The 18792-nt window shown below is 45.3% G+C and overlaps 1 protein-coding gene across 1 annotated transcript; it reads left to right on the top strand.

Moving 5' to 3' along the window:
* Positions 1-387: 387 nt before the first annotated feature.
* Positions 388-17792, top strand: VCPIP1 (valosin containing protein interacting protein 1). The gene is made up of 3 exons (XM_084281270.1): positions 388-3120; positions 8245-8331; positions 11312-17792. The coding sequence occupies exons 1-3, from the start codon at positions 435-437 to the stop codon at positions 12178-12180; spliced, it is 3642 nt and encodes a 1213-aa protein (XP_084137396.1). The 5' UTR covers positions 388-434; the 3' UTR covers positions 12181-17792.
* The last annotated feature ends 1000 nt before the right edge of the window (positions 17793-18792 follow it).

Raw genomic sequence — 18792 nt, 5'->3', positions numbered from 1 at the left:
GCCTCCGCGCTGAGCTGAGGCTGTGCCCCCCATCCCACCCAGCCCCACGGGGAGGAGGGGAAGGGGGGGGCGGACTACAACTCCCACAACCCCACGGGGCAGCGCGGCCGGCCTTCCCCTCCCCACCCTCCCCCTCCCCGCGCCGCGCTGCACCACGGCCCTTGTAGTCCGGGCGCGCCGCCCTCCCGTTTCCCCTCGGCGGCGCCGGGACTCCCTTTCCCGACGGCCCCGTGCTGCGCGGCGCCTGCGCGGCCGGCGTGGAAGGGGCCGAGCGGCCGTTGCGTTGCGGCCAAACGGGCGGCGGGGCCGGCGGCTTCCGCGGCGGATGGGGGCCGGCGGGCGGCGGCGGCGGCGGCTGGCGGAGGAGGAGGAGGAGGAGGAGGAGGAGGAGGCGGCGGGGAGCCCGTGAGGAGCAGCCGGGGGTCCCGCAGGCGATGTCCCAGCCGCAGCAGCAGCCGCCGCCGCCGTCCCCTCAGCAGCAGGCGCAGCAGCAGCAGGCGGCGGGCGGCGGCAAGAAGCGGGAGCGGCGCATCTTCTCGGGCACCTGCCCCGAGCCCAAATGCCAGGCGCGGCTGTTCTTCCCGGCCGCCGGGCCGCAGGGCGGCGGCAGCATCGAGTGCACCGAGTGCGGGCGGCGCCACGAGCAGCGGCAGCTGCTGGCGGTGGAGGAGGTGCCGGACCCCGACGTGGTGCTGCACAACCTGCTGCGCAGCGCCCTGCTGGGAGCCGGCCCGGCCCGGCGCAGCGCCGAGCTGGTGAAGGTGATGGGGCTGTCCAACTACCACTGCAAGCTGCTGGCCCCCATCCTGGCCCGCTACGGCATGGACAAGCAGACGGGCAAGGCCAAGCTGCTGAGGGAGATGAACCAAGGGGAGGTGTTTGACTGCTCCCTGCTGGGCGACCGCGCCTTCCTCATCGAGCCCGAGCACGTGGAGACGGTGGGCTACGGCAAGGACCGCTCGGGCAGCCTGGTGTACCTGCACGACACCCTGGAGGACATCAAGAAGGCCAACAACAGCCAGGAGTGCCTCATCCCCGTCCACGTGGACGGCGACGGGCACTGCCTGGTCCACGCGGTGTCGCGGGCGCTGGTGGGGCGGGAGCTGTTCTGGCACGCGCTGCGGGAGAACCTGAAGAAGCACTTTGAGGAGAACCTGAGCCACTACAAGGCGCTCTTCCACGACTTCATCGACGCGGCCGAGTGGGAGGACATCATCAACGAGTGCGACCCCTTGTTTGTGCCGCCGGAAGGCGTGCCGATGGGCCTGAGGAACATCCACATCTTCGGGCTGGCCAACGTGCTTCACCGGCCCATCATCCTCTTAGACTCCCTGAGCGGGATGCGCAGCTCCGGGGATTACTCGGCGACCTTCCTCCCCGGCCTGGTGCCCCTGGAGAAGTGCATGGGGAAGGACGGCATGCTGAACAAGCCCATCTGCATCGCCTGGAGTAGTTCGGGGCGGAACCATTACATCCCTCTGGTTGGAATAAAAGGTGCTGCTTTGCCGAAACTGCCGAGGAAGCTCCTTCCCAAAGCCTGGGGAGTTCCTCAAGACCTCATCAAAAAGTACATCAAGTTGGAGGAGGACGGCGGCTGCGTTATCGGCGGAGACAGAAGCCTGCAAGATAAGTACTTGATGAGGCTGGTGGCTGCCATGGAGGAGGTTTTCATGAGCAAACACGGTATTCATCCCAGTCTCGTCGCCGACGTGCATCAGTATTTCTACAGGAGGACTGGCGTCATCGGAGTCCAGCCCGAAGAAGTCACCGCAGCCGCCAAAAAAGCGGTGACGGACAACCGCCTCCACAGGTGCCTCATCTGCGGGGCCCTGTCGGAGCACCACGTGCCTCCGGAGTGGCTGGCGCCGGGCGGGAAGTTGTACAACCTGGCGAAAAGCACCCACGGGCAGCTCCGGCCTGACAAAAACTACAGCTTTCCCCTCAACAGCTTGGTGTGCTCTTACAACCCAGCGAAGGACGTGCTGGTGCCCGACTACAGCCTGAGCAGCCTGACGGCGTGCAACTGGTGCCACGGCAACTTGGTGCGCCGCGTCAGGGAAGACGGCTCCGTCTCCTACCTGGACGGGGACAGAACGAACACCAGGTCCACGGGCGGCAAGTGCGGCTGCGGGTTCAAGCACTACTGGGAAGGCAAAGAATACGACAACCTGCCCGAAGCCTTCCCGATCACTCTGGAGTGGGGTGGAAGAGTGGTGAGGGAGACGGTCTATTGGTTCCAGTACGAAAGCGACGCCTCTCTGAACAGCAACGTGTACGATGTGGCCATGAAGCTCGTTACCAAGCACTTCCCCGGGGAGTTTGGTAGCGAGATTCTTGTTCAGAAAGTGGTCAACACGATACTGCATCAAACTGCCAAGAAGAACCCCGACGACTATACCCCTGTAAATATCGATGGTGCCCACGCCCAAAGAGCTGACGAGGTGCAGCAAGGACAAGAGGCAGAGGCACAGCTTCCCACCAAAATCATTCTGACCGGACAGAAGACAAAAACTTTGCACAAGGAGGAGTTAAACATGAGCAAAACCGAAAGAACTATTCAGCAGAACATTGCAGACCAGGCTTCCGTGATGCAGAAACGGAAAAGCGAAAAATTGAAACAAGAGCATAAAGGGCAACCCAGGACTGCTTCCCCGGGGGCTGGTCGTGAGGGGCCGTCCTCCGCGCCCGCTACGCCAACGAAAGCCCCGTACTCACCCACGTCAACAAAGGAGAAGAAAATCCGAATAACGACCAACGATGGCAGGCAGTCAATGCTGACCCTGAAGTGCACCACCACCTTCCTGGAGCTGCAGGAGAGCATAGCTAGAGAATTCAATATTCCTCCCTACTTGCAGTGCATTCGCTACGGCTTTCCTCCTAAAGAGCTGCTGCCTCCCAAAGAAGGCATGGAGAACGAGCCCGTGCCGCTGCAGCACGGTGACAGAATTGCCATAGAGATCCTGAAAGGCAAGGAGGAGAGCAGCCAGCCCGCTGCAGCGCACTCGGCCCATGCCGTGAAGCATGAAGACGTCGCTGTGACTAGTAAAATCTCTTCGAAGGAGCTGCAAGAGCAGGTCGACAAGGAGATGTACTCGCTGTGTCTTCTAGCAACGCTAATGGGTAAGGCCGGCTTCAGGTTGTATTTTCAAATTGTGGCTTTTAAGTAGGAGATAAAATTCTACAAAACACAATTACGTAAATCTATTTATTTTTTTTTTTTTGCTGTAACCATGGAGTACAGGTTAGTGTCATTATTCCTCTGTCAGAGGAACAGTCAGCGTGCTGTCAGGGGTTTTCAGTGCTGTGAATTTTAAAACGTGTGTGTGAGGTGCTTGTTCTTTCTGCGCTATGAAATCCTCTCTTAAAAACTGCCGTTTAGGAGTCGATGTCTTTGCCTCTCTGTCTCTCTCCCTGCGTTCTCTGTTTGTTTTTCCAGCACCTCATTAAGCAGACATTTGATGGGCGTGCTGTGCGAGCTGCACACTCTCGCTTCCTACACCTCCCCCGGGTCACAGGAAATGAATTCAGAGTAGCCGTGAGAAGGGGATGTTGGCCGCTCCTCGGAAGTTTGAGGACTAAATCCTCACCCCTGTATTAAGACAAAGTCCTGGCGTTTCTCCCCACGGAGAGCTGTGTTGGTGTAAGCAGATCAGCGCAGCATCGTCTCCTTGGCTCATCTGCTTGTTTCATGTGAAGGTCTGGGTGGTTTTTTGTTTTATTTTCAAACAGGAACCACGAAAAGCATCATTTCAGAATGCAGGCAGAGGAGAAACTGGAAGAACTGAATGTGTATTTGAAGCCCGGCTGTAGCATAGGGTAGCAAAGCTCTGCTTATAAATCATCACTCGTGTAAATGCCTGGTAATAATTCAAAACTAATGAACTTTTCTCAGTTGCCTGTGGCTTTCATTTTCATATGTGGGCTCAGGAGATTTGGGCCTTGATTTGCGTGCCAGTCTCTTCACATAATTACATTTATGAATCTGCTGACTGACAAAAGGCAGATCTTTTTGTCTGTTTTTTCCCTTTTTTTTTTCATTTTCTTCCCAACATGTGTGTCTGCCCTACATTGAAGGGACTTCTCTTCGTTAGGTTTCACCATTCCTGCTGTGCCTGACGGGAAGCAGACCAGCAATTACCCTTTAGCTGTACGAACAGGTCGAATAGTCATGTTTGCAGGTTTTTTTTTTGTTTTTTGTGGGAGTCTCCTCTTCTGCTGGAGGGATTTGGTGTGGCCGAGGCATGTGATGTTGCAGGAACAAACCCATTGCATAAGCCCGGGGCGACGTGTCAGAGGTTCACGGTGCAGAACTTTGATTTTCCCCGAGCCCGGCTGTTTACTCCGCTGTCTCTGGCCCGGCCGCCTGCCACCTCGCCGCCCTGGCGTTCGGGTTGCGGTTCCAAAGTGCAGGGGAAGAAAGGCTGGGGCAGAAAGCTTGCCTAACTCCAGGGTGAAACTAAGAGAGCGTTGAAAAAATAGGCTTGAAAATGTGGTCGTGGGCTTACAGAAACCTCGGAGGTGTTGTCAGATGATCCAAGTGACTTCAGCACTAAGGTGCCTCCCTTTCTGCATCCACTCCCGTATAAAGTGTGAGCCTGGTGTTCAAAGATCAATTTTTTCCTTTGCCTCTCCCCGCTGTGAGATTCCTCCCGTGAGGCACAGGTCGGAATAGCCTTTACCTCACCCTTTCCCCTGTATCCATTTTGTGTTACTAATGGGACTAAAAGCGGCAGCAAATGATAAACCACCCAGCTATAGCAACTTGGGCAGCGACTGAATAAGATGCTATTTTTGTGTAGTCACTTTTTGCATCAGGGCTTCATTTTCCTTCCACAATACTCCTGAAAAAAATCTAGGCGGCTGGCTACTTCCAATTGTTATTTTTCAGGGGGAAAACAAACCCGAATACATTTCCTAAGCCTTTCTTAATAGGGTGCAGGTGCCAGCTCCTCGGGCTGGTATGTTCAGCCTTCCTGGGAAGGGAAACCTCAGTGTTTCTTAGCTGTGCTTCTCTATTATTAGGGTGCTGCAAAATTTTGACAGTCAGCTCGGCCTTCATGCTCTTGTTGTAACTTATTTTTCTTAAAAATACTCATCCAACATGGTCAGATCAGGACACAAAGAGGAGAGGTGCGACTGAAGTAGGTTCTCTGGACCAAACTTTTTTTCTTTCCCCCATGCCTGTAGTTGAAGTTTGTCTTCACTGATCTAGAGCTATTAATTCTGGATGCTTAGAAGAGTTTTATGACAGGGTCTCCTCTTGGGTGGATTGATGCTTCTTTCCCATTTTAGTTACTTAGATTTTTCGTTTCTGGGCTTGGCTAGTTAACTCATTAAAATTTTAGACCGTGTTATTTAATTTTTACATGTATAATTTAAAAATAACCCTTGGGTAATTAGATACTGTGATTTTATTTTCTGAACTACTTTACAAAAAGCATGCCTAAGATGTGCAGCTTTTCCCCCTATTTTTATTTAGCTCCAACTATACGATCCTATAAGGAAGTGACTAAAGGGATTTTAATTTCACATCAGCATAGTTAACGCGTTATGTTTTTAAACTGCTTTAATTACACCCAGGCAAAACCACTCCGGATACGTGCAAGCCGAGTATGAATCTGTTTTGGCTGATCTGTTTTGCATTGATCAACTTGCCAGCTCACGTGAAATCCGAATGGCCAGGTTTCAATTAAACCTATTAATCGACACCAGGATTTGCTGGGATTTAACCAGCATTTTAAAGCCAGCCGCAGCTCCCCGTAGCCCGTGTTTATCAGCAGAGCTTTTGGCTTGTTTCGCAGTGCTGCACGCCTCCTCTGCTGCACGCAGGGACTGTCTCGGGCTGCCACTGGCACAGGTTGGTCTGCACCAGCTCTTCCCAGGCGTGCTCGTGGGCAGGGTACGCGGCGTTTGCTGCCCTGCCTTCCTGCTGCGGGGCTGCAGCCTGCTCTGGGGGAGCTGTGTGATGGAAATAGTGGGGAGAACATCAGCCCCGCGGTGAGTACAGCAGCCGGAGGGAGCTTTTTATCCAGCTAGATGATCACCCAGATCAGCTCGTGACCTGTAACATCTTACTGCTGCTGTAGGCAGAACCAGAACGAGCAGACCCAACTGGGAACACAAACCTGCAGAGCTCAAAGGTAGTTTAGCTGAATTATGCATGGTGGTTACTCCAGCCTGGGGAGCTCCGGACAATTGGTTTGGGTCTTTTTGCTGTTCCAGTCTGAGACCTCTTTCTCAAAACAGCGTAAGGGTTTATTTTGGTTTCTTTCTCTCAGTGGCTTTCAGTGTTTTTGTTTGGTGAGCCCTGCCCACCACACTTTTCTGCCTGTAGTCCTTGCTCCTGTCGCACAAAAAGCTGCCTGAACAGAGATGCTTCGCTGGTGCAAGGCTTGACAAAGTGTGCCTGAGGCTGTAAAACTGGACTTTCACCAAAAACCTGGTGGTAACCTTGTGGGAGGGATGGGAACCCTTCAAATAATGCTAAATGCAGCACCATGGGGGTCTGTAAATAGAGTCGGCCACTGTGTGGCTGCTGGCTGTGGCTTCCCCACGCTTCAGCAGACTGAAGGCTGTTTTGTTACCAGTGTAGAGGATATTTTGATTCCTGCAGGTGGTATTTAAACCAGCGGGGAGAGCTGGGGTTGCTGCTGCCTGGGGGAAATAAGGAGCATTGCCCAGAGATGTATGCTGCAAAATGTAAATGGAACAGGGACACGGGGGGGCAGCGAGCCCCTTTTGAGGTGGTGAAATTAGCAGGGTAAAGCCAAAAGGTGAGACATCCTTCTGTGGTGGATCGTGGCAAATGAGAACGAGCAGCAGGTGCCTTGCCTGCTGGATTTCCTTGCTGGGAGTGGATGCCTGTTGACCAGCCCCGTCTGTGCTTGGTCAAAGCCCTGAGCTTGATGTGCAAATGAACGGAACGAAGCAGCATGCCTGTGGCTTCAGGAGCGCTTTTACCAGGAACCAGGTTACGTGGGGCTCCTTTCTTTAGGTGTCTACAGAGAGGACACGAAGATGTGCTGCTCCTTGTGACAGAGAATGGGGACTCAAGGAACACTTGGAGCGGGGAGGTGGCTGACAGCATCCTTCTGGGGGGAGAGCTGCTAAAAATGACTCAATGCTTTTATTTTGCTCCTAAGGGCAAGCAAAGAAATACTGGTGGGCTGTACTTTGCCTCCTCACACTTCCCAGCTCTCTCTGTCCCAAGCAGTTGTGCATCCAGTTAACTTGAGCTGATGATTCACGGCCTCCAGTTTTAACAGAACAGTGGGAGAAACGGCTGTCGAGGCTGTGATGATTAAAGAAAGCTGCAATTTCTATCTCAGTCCTTTCCCTGAAGGTTTGATGTGACGTGGGGGGAAAACATTCATTTTTTTTAGGAAAATGTCAATGCCCAGTAATTGTTTCTGCATTGTTAGCAGTTCCTGTTTGCAGGCTCTGTCGGCTGCACCATGTACCACTGCTAGGGAGCAGGTGAGTGGTTAGCAGGATGAGGAGCAGCACACCTGGGGGTTTAGCAGGTGCTCTGTTGCTGATACTGTTGTTGTAACTCCTTTTCTCTGTTCTTTACCTTCCTTAACGTAGTCCTGGGGTGGTGCTGCTGCTGTTTTTGTTTTGTCTGTTGACCCCTCAGCAGCATTTGAGGTTGTCACATTTCAATGTCCTTTCTGGCATCATTGAAAAATGCCAGTTCCAGGGGGCTGCTGGGCCCTGGCGTTGGCATTTCACTGCTGAGCCTCAAGAAGAGGAAGGGGGAAGAAGGTAGGGGATTGACTTCTGCCCAGCTGCCTGTGTGGGGGCTCGTGCTGCAGCGTGAAGCCGCTGTGACACTGAGACCCCATCCAGGGAAAGGTGTAGAGATACAGAATTGAGGCTTTGACGCACAAGGATACGTGCCTGAATTTTGGAAGAGCATCAGTCATCTCCTTGTGTAAGTGTGCGATGGGAGGGGAGATTTGGGTGTATGGCCTGGCAAAGAACCGGGAGCTGCAGCTTGGATCACATCAAATTTGGGAACCTTTTACTGGAGCACGTAGGATATTTAATGCAGACTGTGGGATGCGTTCCTGGAAGTTGCCCAGTGTCCTCGGTTCCTGTTCTACAAATAAGCAATCAGAATTCAAATTCTTAATTGCATTCTCACATTAAAAGTGAGGATTTATTCCAAGGAGTCTTTCAGCTGTTGTCTGTGATGTTAAAACAGGAGTGCTTAATTCTCACGATTGTGTTTGATTTTTATAGGAGAAGATGTTTGGTCTTATGCAAAGGGGCTTCCTCAGTTGTTTCAGCAGGGTGGAGTGTTCTACAGCATAATGAAGAAAACCACAGGTATCTTTTGGTTTTGTTGTTCTTTCTTCCTCTGTTTTCAAACCTTTAAAAGTGTAAATTGGTCTTGAGTCACTTGTAAGCATAAACAGACTTTATTTTATTAGCATGGTACACCTTTAATTTTCATAACATTGTAGAGCTCCTCATACTCCTGCAGAGCCTCTTATAACACTGGGGAATCAGATTAAGACTTGTTCATTCAGCTTAAATATTCTCTTCCAAGATCTTCTCTGTAGCCATACATCTCCATATAAACTTCCTGACTAGAACAAACAACTTCAATAAGCCAGCTGTGGTTTGGTTTTGGTTTGTTTTTTCCTACTGGAAAGATCAAACGAGGAGAAAATTATAGGACCTATTTCCATTATACTTAGAAACACTCGCTGAACAAGGAGTTCATCTTTGTACTTTGTCTTAGTAGGTGTTTTATACAGGATTATTGCTTGTGTTAAATTTAAATGGTTGGTTAAATTTGTTTTTGATATTCCTACGATTGTTGTTCAAAAGCGAAGTTACGCATCCCCTTTTTATGTTGATAAATATCTCATCTTGGACTATGTGTGGAATAAGCAAGCAATTCAAGTATATTTCGTTTTTAGATGGCTTTTAAAATACTGCCTACAAAGAATAATGTCTGATTCTTCATATAACATGCTATTGAGTTATTTTCTCTCACTTGGAGTCTATTTTCTTGTTGAAGTCTTTGTATTCACAGCTTAGCTCCTGTGGTTTCATCTATAATAATACTTCCTCTGCCACTTTGTTGCTTTTTGATTTCTGAAGCAGTTTTATCAACTTAACCTTTTTTTTTTTTTTTTTAATTTTATTATCAACTGTTTTAGTACATCATTTCTTTTATGTTTGCAATAGCTAAAATGTGTGGCATCCTTAGTGCGTGCTACCTCTCACTCAATTATTAGCCTGGGGAATAGATTAGGCATGCAAGTGTCTTACAGGAGATCTGCTTCATTTTAGTTGTTGTCCTTTTACCGTGCTTGTACAGTGCAGACTGGTGTGTTGTTTGTGGCGAGTGAATTAGCTTAAACGACGCCCAATAGAGAGGATGTTCTGGGCTGATAAATGACTAGCTGGAGCTGAGAGCCTAAAATGGATGTAAGAGATTTTAACCCAGCTGGTTTTAGCTCAGAGAATGCCTGGTTTAAAGTATTTTGCCAACTGACAGTGTAAGAGCTAAGGCTGGGGGAGATGCCATTCTGATTTGATTCTGATTGCACTTCTGTATGTGTAGGTATTTTACCTCCTAGCTTGGTAGGTGGAATTACAGTTTTCACCATTAGCATACTTGTATGATTTTAGCGTTTTATGAACTACTAAACTTCCACATCAGTTATCGTGCAAGTGTTTTTTCTTCATGTGAAGAAGCTCCTTACATATTTGTAATATTTTAATTAATGCAGCTATTATACTGAACACTTGAAACAAAGCTTTCCATCAACTGTAGTCACTGTTAATCAATTGAAATTTGATTTAGCAGATTGTCTGAGATCTCATTTGGATTTCAAGATCACATTTTCAAAGGCAGGTTTGGTCTATGATAAAAACTCTTGCACGACTCTTCTGCAAGCAAAGGTTGAGTTGGCGGATTATGTAGTTAAATTTTGTTCTTCAGGCTAAGTTAGGTGCTTGAAGTTAAATTTTGTTCTGTAGCGTGTTTTGGCTGGTTGGTTATCAGTTCCCATGGACATGTAAAGAAAGAAGCTGTGTGTCTGAAGTTGTTGAAATGAAGAATATCTCATCTGTAGATTCCCTGCAGCTGTAGGAGAGTGAATCGGAAGCCTTGGAGGCTGAATGAGTTTGGTCACTTGATTCATCAGTGTAAAAACTGTTTAGTAACATCTCAAATAATTTGATTTGTCCTTTTTGTTGATGCCTAGCATACTTGTTTTGACTGCATTGTATTTGATAACATAGAAGAAGGATTTAGGTGTCACCTTGCTTCCCTTCTCTATAATTTTCGGTATCATTCTTGAGGAATTGTAAGAGAATATGAGGAAAATCCCATAAATTTACCCATTCGCTGCACTTTTTTTTTTTTTTTAAGTGTCTCATGTCTGCTTTGTTGTTGTTGTTGTAGCTCTCATTTCATAGCTGATAGAACTGAACTGAAGAGAGCTGTGGCAGCCAAGTTTTCTTCTGCAGACAGCTTTTAACTCGTAGAAAACCCTTGTCGCTAAAATGATGCCTTACTGCTTGTACCACAGTCCGTATGGGACAGAGATAAAAGTTACTTTGTAATTTATGACCGAAAAAATAGAAAGCTGATTGTTTCATTAATCTACCTGTGATTGGACAGATCTGCTGTCAGAGTTCACCAGGCAAATTTAAGTTCTGAAGCAACTCTGTGTCAAAAAAGGAAACAAACAGCTAATGAAAAATATTATGTCTCATGTTAAGTTTGTAAAGGTTAATACTTATGATGCCTAGGGCTACTGAACATAGTAACCTTGAAACATTTTTATCTGCTTTCTCTCTGAGAAGACAAGAAACAGGAAATATGAACATCCTCAGGTTTAAGTGCAGTTGTGCATGCTGAAGCCCTGCTATTTTAATCAGTACAAAAGAGGTCTTTACCTTCTCCAGATGCGCAGTGATTTGAAATGTGCTGTCTACTCTTTAAATGTTTTCTCTCTGTTTTTTGGCTGAGGGGAAGGTTAGGGTGGTGGTGGAGTTTGGCTTTCTTTGTGTTACTGCAGGCATGTGCTGCTGCTTCAACTTCTGTTGCGCTAGAACTCCTAGCCCTACCAACAGGGTTGTTTTATCTAGTGGTGCTGCAGTCCTGGCAGTTCAATAAAATCACCATAGAAGGCAGCAATGTCTTAGGGGTATACTGTGGAGATACGAGCCTGAGTCGTTTTTCTCCCATAGTAAAAAGTTTAAATGTGTTTGTTTTTACATTTTTGCTGCAATAATTTTAAATCTGCTTGCATTTCGAATAACTTTTTTTTTCCTGTCTTTATAGGTTTGGCTGATGGCAAGCACTGTACTTTTCCGCATCTGCCTGGTAAAAACTTCGTGTACAATGCAGCAGAAGATCGTTTAGAGCTCTGTGTGGATGCTGCTGGGCACTTCCCCATCGGTCCTGATGTTGAAGACTTAGTGAAAGAGGCCTTAAGTCAAGTGCGCGCCGAAGCTACTTCGAGGAGCAGGGAGGCAAGCCCTTCGCATGGAATGCTGAAGCTGGGTAGTGGTGGAGTAGTGAAAAAGAAATCTGAACAACTGCATAACATAACTGCATTTCAAGGCAAGGGCCATTCCCTAGGAACTGCATCTAGTAGTCAACAACACGATCAAAGAGCCAGGGAAACACCACTCTTAAGAAAGCCTAGCACAGAAACGGACTTCAGTCCTGCTAAAATTGAGCCTTCCGCATTCACAGCTGCTTCTGGTAACAGTGAGCTTATCCGAATAGCTCCTGGGGTGGTGACGATGAGAGACAGCAGGCAGCTTGACCCCACTTTGATTGAGGCACAGAGAAAAAAGTTGCAGGAGATGGTCTCTTCCATTCAGGCTTCAATGGATAGACACTTGCGGGATCAGAATACAGAGCAGTCAGCATCAGTTGATGTCTCTCAAAGAAAAGTAGAGGCAGTGAGTTCAACTGCTAAAACTGGGAGCTTTCAGGCTGGCTTACCCGAGTCGTTTCCTGCACCAGGTGGTACTGAACGCTTGAATGCTGAATCAACTGATGGTAACATGGTGAATTCTGTGGGAGCAACTTTCCCTGCGAGGTCTAAAGCACAAAAGGGAAGTTCTGTTGAGGAGCTTGAGGAGATGGATAGCCAAGATGCAGGAATTACTAATGTTACTGAGCCAATGGATCACTCTTGATAGGTTAAAATCTAATAAGGGTAGAAGAAATTACTGTTCAAATGTAATGTTTATTGGCTGGGCCACACAAAGTGATTAGTTATTAAATCTTGTATGTATGTCAAAGATTATATCATCTTATTCAGTGCATGATAAGCAAGTGTGTGATTGGCAATAGCTTTTAATATTACCATACTGCTACCCAGGCTGGCTCTGTTACCTGTAAATTAGTTATTAGGAAATGCACTGAGATGAATATCTGCTGTAATGTGGGTTACTGAAAGTTCTTTGTAATTTTTAATTCTGTCTAAGTCTTAAAATTTAAGCCCATGCAAGGTTCTTACCACGCTAGTTTAAGGTTACTGGAAAGGCTAAACCAGGCAAAACTAGAAACTTGACAAGGTTAATCCTGTCCCAGGTACTTAGTTCCACTCAAAAATGCACCGTAAACACAAGCTACACATAAACTTTAAAAAAAAAACAAACACAACAACTGAAACTAAACTTGTGCTAAATTTTACAACATGGCATCCACAGTACTTTAATTACACTGGCACTTCCTCAGATTTAAATTTGTTTCATTCATACAGCCGTATACGCTTGTCAGAAATCTTGAAATAAGTGACTGTAGTAAACTCTCTAATTTCTGCGTATTGTCAGTTTGAGCAAGTTAGAAAAAAGTGTATGATGAAGATAAAGTGAATGTGGTGTGGTTACGTGTGGCTGTCTGAGCCAACACAACCATTTTGGTGCTCTGTTAGTAAGTGATAGCGTGTTTGTATTTCCTCCCAAATACTGAGCTGGTTCAGATGTTGTGCAACTTTAAATACAACTACAGGAGAGAAGAAGTTGGCAGTTGCAAGGAATAGCAAATGTTCATTAGCAAATCCATTTCTCTTAAAAAGCTTTGATTACTAGTATTGGTCAGTAATGGGAAAAAAAAAAAAAAAGGGCTGTCCTCAGAGCAAATTAGCATTTTATTGGAAGGAAACAACTCTCTAACCTAAATTCTCCTCAAATATTCAGTAATAATTGAGCTCTTGGAAGCTGCCTGTTTCCTGCGTGCTGTTTCATTGTCTGCAAAGTCTGCAAAGACTGCCCACCTCTCTGAGCTTCACTTCAGTTCGCGATGCAGGGAGACCTGCAGCAGTGCTAATGCAGCTGGTATCCACTTACGTAGCGTGTTCATCAGAGCTGCAGTGCTGGTTTTTAAGAAGGAGCCGTTGTGCTTGCTCCCCGAGGACGGAATGTTTGTCTGATCTTGCACTTTGCTTCCTATCTTCGTAGTCAGAGTTAAGTGCACTGTTGTTGCTTCCTCTCATGGCAAAATAACACTGAGTGGATGAAAGATGTTAATACAGCTTCAAAGGAATTAAGAGCATTTAAATGTTGAAGTCAGTGTGTGTGCACACGTGGGTTTTTACCAGTTCACAGATGTTGTTTGTATTGTATATGTTTGTATTCAGGAAAGTCTCCACTTTTTACATTTCTAATCACTTAAACAGTTCTAAGCGTTAGTACGAGAAAATGTCCCATGGGGAGGATTTATTTTTGTATGTAAAAACTACCTGAAGCAAATCACTTAAAGAATAAGCCCTCACTTTGTCAAAGTTGATTTAAACTCCTCTGCTGGTTAACTTCTTATGCGGAGGGAATAAACCTTTAACCATTTAGTCCACTACTTATAGGTAAAATATAAGAATCACCTTTTCACAAATAAAAATGTTAAGATCTCCTATTGCAAACCTGTGAGTTAGGACTTGGCAGCTTGGAGCGCATGAAGTAATTTGGCACACCAGGACTGACCTTGCTGATGCATTGATTAACTGGCAGGGCTTATTCAGTGAGAAACAGGATGCACATGCAGCAGCTGGAAGCCTGCCCCGACTTCTGAAAACATTCAGTCTCCCATGAATCAGTCTGGCTGTCTGAAGGCCGCTTCTATATATAAAATGTTGAGGGTTGTGCTTTGTCACAGCGTGAGGTTTAGGGACGTAGAGCAGGGGCATGTTCCTGGGAAGGAGGAGCTCAGGTGGGGAGAGGCTCAGGGGGAGGCATCACCCGGATCTCTTGCATTCTAGATGAGATAGCTACCACCTAGACGTTTTTAACATTTCCTTTAGAAAAGTCTTCTTTGGCTGGAAAAAAAAAAGTGTATATGAGAGAATTTTAATTTTGAAATAAATTGAAGTATTTATTGCGCATCATCCTTACTCCAAGGAAAGACGCTTGCTTTGATGCCTTTGTGGTGAGAGTGCGGAAGTTTGTGTGCCTTTGACTGCGTAAAGAGGAAGGCTTGGTTTGATTTTGACACACTTCCTATATTTCAGCAGCAATTTGACATTTTCCTCTCTTAACTAAATAGAAGTAGGCACGGATGATAGCTCGCTTTCACTCACCCTTAGTGTCTTCTCTGGGATCCACTCATGCCATGCAGATCAGAACTCTCCAGTTCCCAAAACCAAATGGTCTCAAACAGGGTCAAAATCACAAGATGTGACGTGAGCTCTGGTCTGACGCAGGATGGTGCGTAGTTCTGGTGCAGTGTTCTTCTTTCACGGGGCTTTCTCACGCATTTAAATACCAGCGTTTCTGAGAAAGATGGCTTTTGGTACCCTCAAGGAAGGCTAAGCTGCGCCTACCTGCTGGCACGGCGTGTAACTGTGCAGGAGAAGTGAAATAAAGAACACCGACGTGGAAGCTTGAGCAGATGTTTCGTTTGATTGCTACCAGGGGCTGCAGTTGTGAGCTGAGGTCAGTCAGCGTGCCTGGCGTGAGCACCCGGCTGCCTGTCAGGTCGCCCCCTCAGGCAGGAAGGTGGCCGTGGGGTGCAAGGGCAGGGAAGGCTCGTTGTGGGTGTGAACCCTGTGAACAGGACATCTCAGATGGTGCAGAAAGTGCTCCTTCCTTTACAAACAGGAGAAAACGAGCAGCCTGACTTCTTGCCACTGAATTGCCTCTGCAGTTAGGCCGGGCTGCTGAGTTGCTTTCTTGTCTAGGGGCCAGCCACCTTTTAACACAGTGTCTCATGACAAAGATGACTCAAATTACTTGAAAATCATACACTTGACTATGGCTTTGGAGGTGTAACCTAAGGGAGAGGTGACTACTGAAGAACACAGGCCCGGTACAAAAAGAAAAAAAGAGCTAGACTCTCAACGAGCATATGGGAAGCCTCGGGAGCACAGATCCATTTTGCAGGCAAATGCAAGGTTTTTACTACAAAGATGTTTGGCTGGTTAGTAAGGTTGACTTCTTGATACTGCTGTTGGTCTGGGAATTGGCTGAATTTCAGTGAGGGGAAAAGACATTTTTCAAATGAAGTAATATAAATGCATTTGGGGTGTGTTCACTGTTACAGACACAAGACAGCAATGTGTGTTGTTGGCTTTCTGAATCCCGTGTAGTTTGCTGGTCTGCTCGGTACAAAACAAGAACAAGGTGTCGTCTGTGACACAGGACTAGCAGCTTCACGGGGGCACGGTGCTGTGAGGCTGTGTGCTAACAACCCTGCACCCCAGGCGCACTTCCCCAACCAGAACGCTCGACTGAAAAGCTTTGGAGGAGTGGGATCTGTTGTTGCTCTGACCAGGTTAGCAGGGTTGCTTGCTGCTTTCTCAGTTTCTCGTGAAAACGTCAGGTAATAACATTCCTAGTGTGCTTACAGCCGGGAGAGCTACGTTCGAGCTGAGATGCAATGAGTGAGAAGTGAATGATTTAAGAAGCCACTGTTACCTCTATGTTTGTTTGGCTCCCATTTTTCAAATAGCAGCATTTACACGCCTTTGTAAAATAATAACATGAAGCTGATCCTTCTGTTTTAAAAAAAAACAAGAAGACAGTAAGTGGTTTCTTTGTTTTGCTTGTGAATATCAGTTTAGCTGCTTAAAGTTGCTTAAGATCTTTCGAATGCGGGATTCCCTCTGAGCCCTTACGCCTGCGGTTGAGCAATAAAAGGTTGAGCTGAGTGGTATGTCCAGGATTATTTTACGTTTAATGAGGATTATTGCCAAGAAATGAAAGAGTGCACTTTTAGGAGGGAATGCTATTTAAAAAAAAAAAAATGTATAAATAAGAATTAATAGTGTATATATTTAGCAAACAAATCTTTTTAAACAGTAAGTGCTTTACATGTTGACTTAAAAAGAAACTAGCATAGAAATTATACCATCTTCGCAGCACTGGCTGTTATCCAGCACACTTTGGTTTGTTTTATTTGTGATTGCTGTACTAATTATATTTGATTTTTTTATCTGTAATGTAACAATAGTGTATTATAACAGTATATAGTGTACTATACTACACTTCACTGTACAGTATTTGAAATTTTCTTTGATTGCTATATTAAAACTATAAGTTAAAACATTTGCTTTGGCTTTATAAGATGCAACTTTTATCTAGCCTTTCACACGTGAGCCTATTTAATTAACACTGATTTGGCTACAGAAGGAGTGAGTTGTAATTACTTTTGCATTCTACATATAAATTACATTCTAGTTGCATACGTGAATACTCGTACAGAAGGTGAAAAAGTGGTATAAACATGAGGAAGGCTAGCTGATGTCATCCATCTCGCTTTAGATATGTTGGTTTAAGATAGACTTTTTGAAAGAAAAACTATGGAAAAGCTTTTTCATTCTCATACCTATGCTGAATATTTCATTAACCCATAGGACCTTTGAATTTGAGGGACTTTTAAAAGCAGGTTTTTATGTATTTGAGAGCAAAATCTGAGATCCGAGTCTTTTTTTTTTTTTTTTTTTTTTTTGCAAAGTTGTCACCAAGAAAATGATGTGAGAAAATGCTGACCAAGTCATATGTGGTACTTACCTTGTATTCTGTGGTTTGAAACATTGGTCAAAAGGTATTTCAAACCCAAATTTTAAGGCATGCATGTAATATACAAATGTGAATAGTACAATTTGGAAGAATGAGACTTCTCAAAATTTGGCAGTACTTAAACCTGAACATATTGACAACTACTTAAATTATCTCTGTGCTTATTCCACTGACTACATGTGGTATTTTGTTTCAAAAAAATGGCTGTAATCATAACTTCTGAGCTTGCAAAGATGTCATAAAATCCATTTGTGAAGCTTGTGCTTCTTCTTCCTATATTTATTGAAAGGCTTTGATTCAAAATGAGACAGCATTAAAACATTCTTTTAAATGACGGATTTGAATGTACTGAGGTAATTCTGATTGCATGTCACATCACAAAAAATTGATAATTATCCTCTAAAAGATTTGTATTTCAGTGGCTTAAACGCTTAGTGCTAAACTAGACATTTATTCATCTTGTTTAATGCACTCTCCGTAAGCTGAGCCAAAACCCATACTGTATGTATGAAGCAACCAAGTTAAGAGTGTTTTCGTTTTTCTTGTTATTAATTACACAGCCTTACTGTTTAAGTTCTTAAATTTAGATTGGAGTTGTTGCATTTGTTTTCATTTTCCCTTTACTATGTACCTAGCAGACCTGTTCTAAAATGGCTGTCAAGCCGCATCTTCCTGCCAGAACAAGACCCCTCACAAAAACAATTCCTCCATACAATCAGGATGAGAATGAATCTTGGATGTCCGTCAGCGTGTGTAGTGAGTCATGGAAGGTGCTCGGGGTATAAGGAAGAGTCGATTCAAACACACTTTGAGTGCAAAAGTTAATAAAAACAGTGCTGCTTTGTTTGATACCGAGTTTATTTTATTGAGGCTGGAGTATATCTTGGCCTCTACTCATTTGTGGTCTTTCGAATGCTTACTTTTTAATCCTAGATGAAGAAAAGTAGTAATGCTTGGGTCCATAATAGACTCGATGGCAAAGCTGATGTTACAGAAACTCTTGTCACAGCTGTTTTGAAGTAGGTTATTCTGATCTGGATTACTTAACTCTCAGAATCACCCAGCATTGTGATTTTTACTAGAGTCTAATGCCTTTGATAATTCCTGTGTGAGCATTACCTCTTTTGCAGTACCTTGCAGAGGCTTCAGAGAAGATTCATTCTCTGCTCTGTTAATTACAGGCATTGATTTGATAATTATGACATAGCACAAAATTGTCTTTGGACTTTATCCACCTCTGTTTTTTTTAAATGGCTACCTAATTTTGTTTTCTGTTGGAAATATTTCTAGCGGCTTGCCTTGCTGGTAGCTAATCTAATTTCACTTCTAAAGCCATCCTGTAGATCTGTACTGGCTGGAAACTTGCATTCAATAAATAAAAAAACTTAAAGATGGCAGGTACAAGGAAACAGCCAGAAATTAGATGAAGGTTTAGTAGGTACTTTTTTTTTTTTTTTTTTTTTTTTTTTTTTTAAACCCAGTTGTGAAAGGCATGAAGTCGTTTCTAAACCTTTGGCCCATGGTTTCAAGCACCTTCTTTCAGAATAAGAAAATTTGATTTTATATGTGATTTTGTCAACTCAGTATACAAGATTTTATTTAAAATGAAGCTTCCTCTGGATTGTCAAATTCTTACATAAAATGTAGAGAGAGCCTTTACCCTTTTACCAGTCGTTACCTCTCTCTCTCCTTTCCCATGTTTGTGCAGTCTCTGTGAATCCTAACGAGTTCTGATCTTGTGCTAGCTTTTTGTTTGTTTTTCATCTGCCATTTGATACTGAATCATTTTTATAA

This window comes from Netta rufina (genome assembly GCF_964035555.1).
Source record: "Netta rufina genome assembly, chromosome: 2".
NCBI lineage: Eukaryota > Metazoa > Chordata > Aves > Anseriformes > Anatidae > Netta > Netta rufina.
Note: the sequence above shows the minus strand (reverse complement) of the source record. Positions and strands in the feature narration are given on the sequence as shown.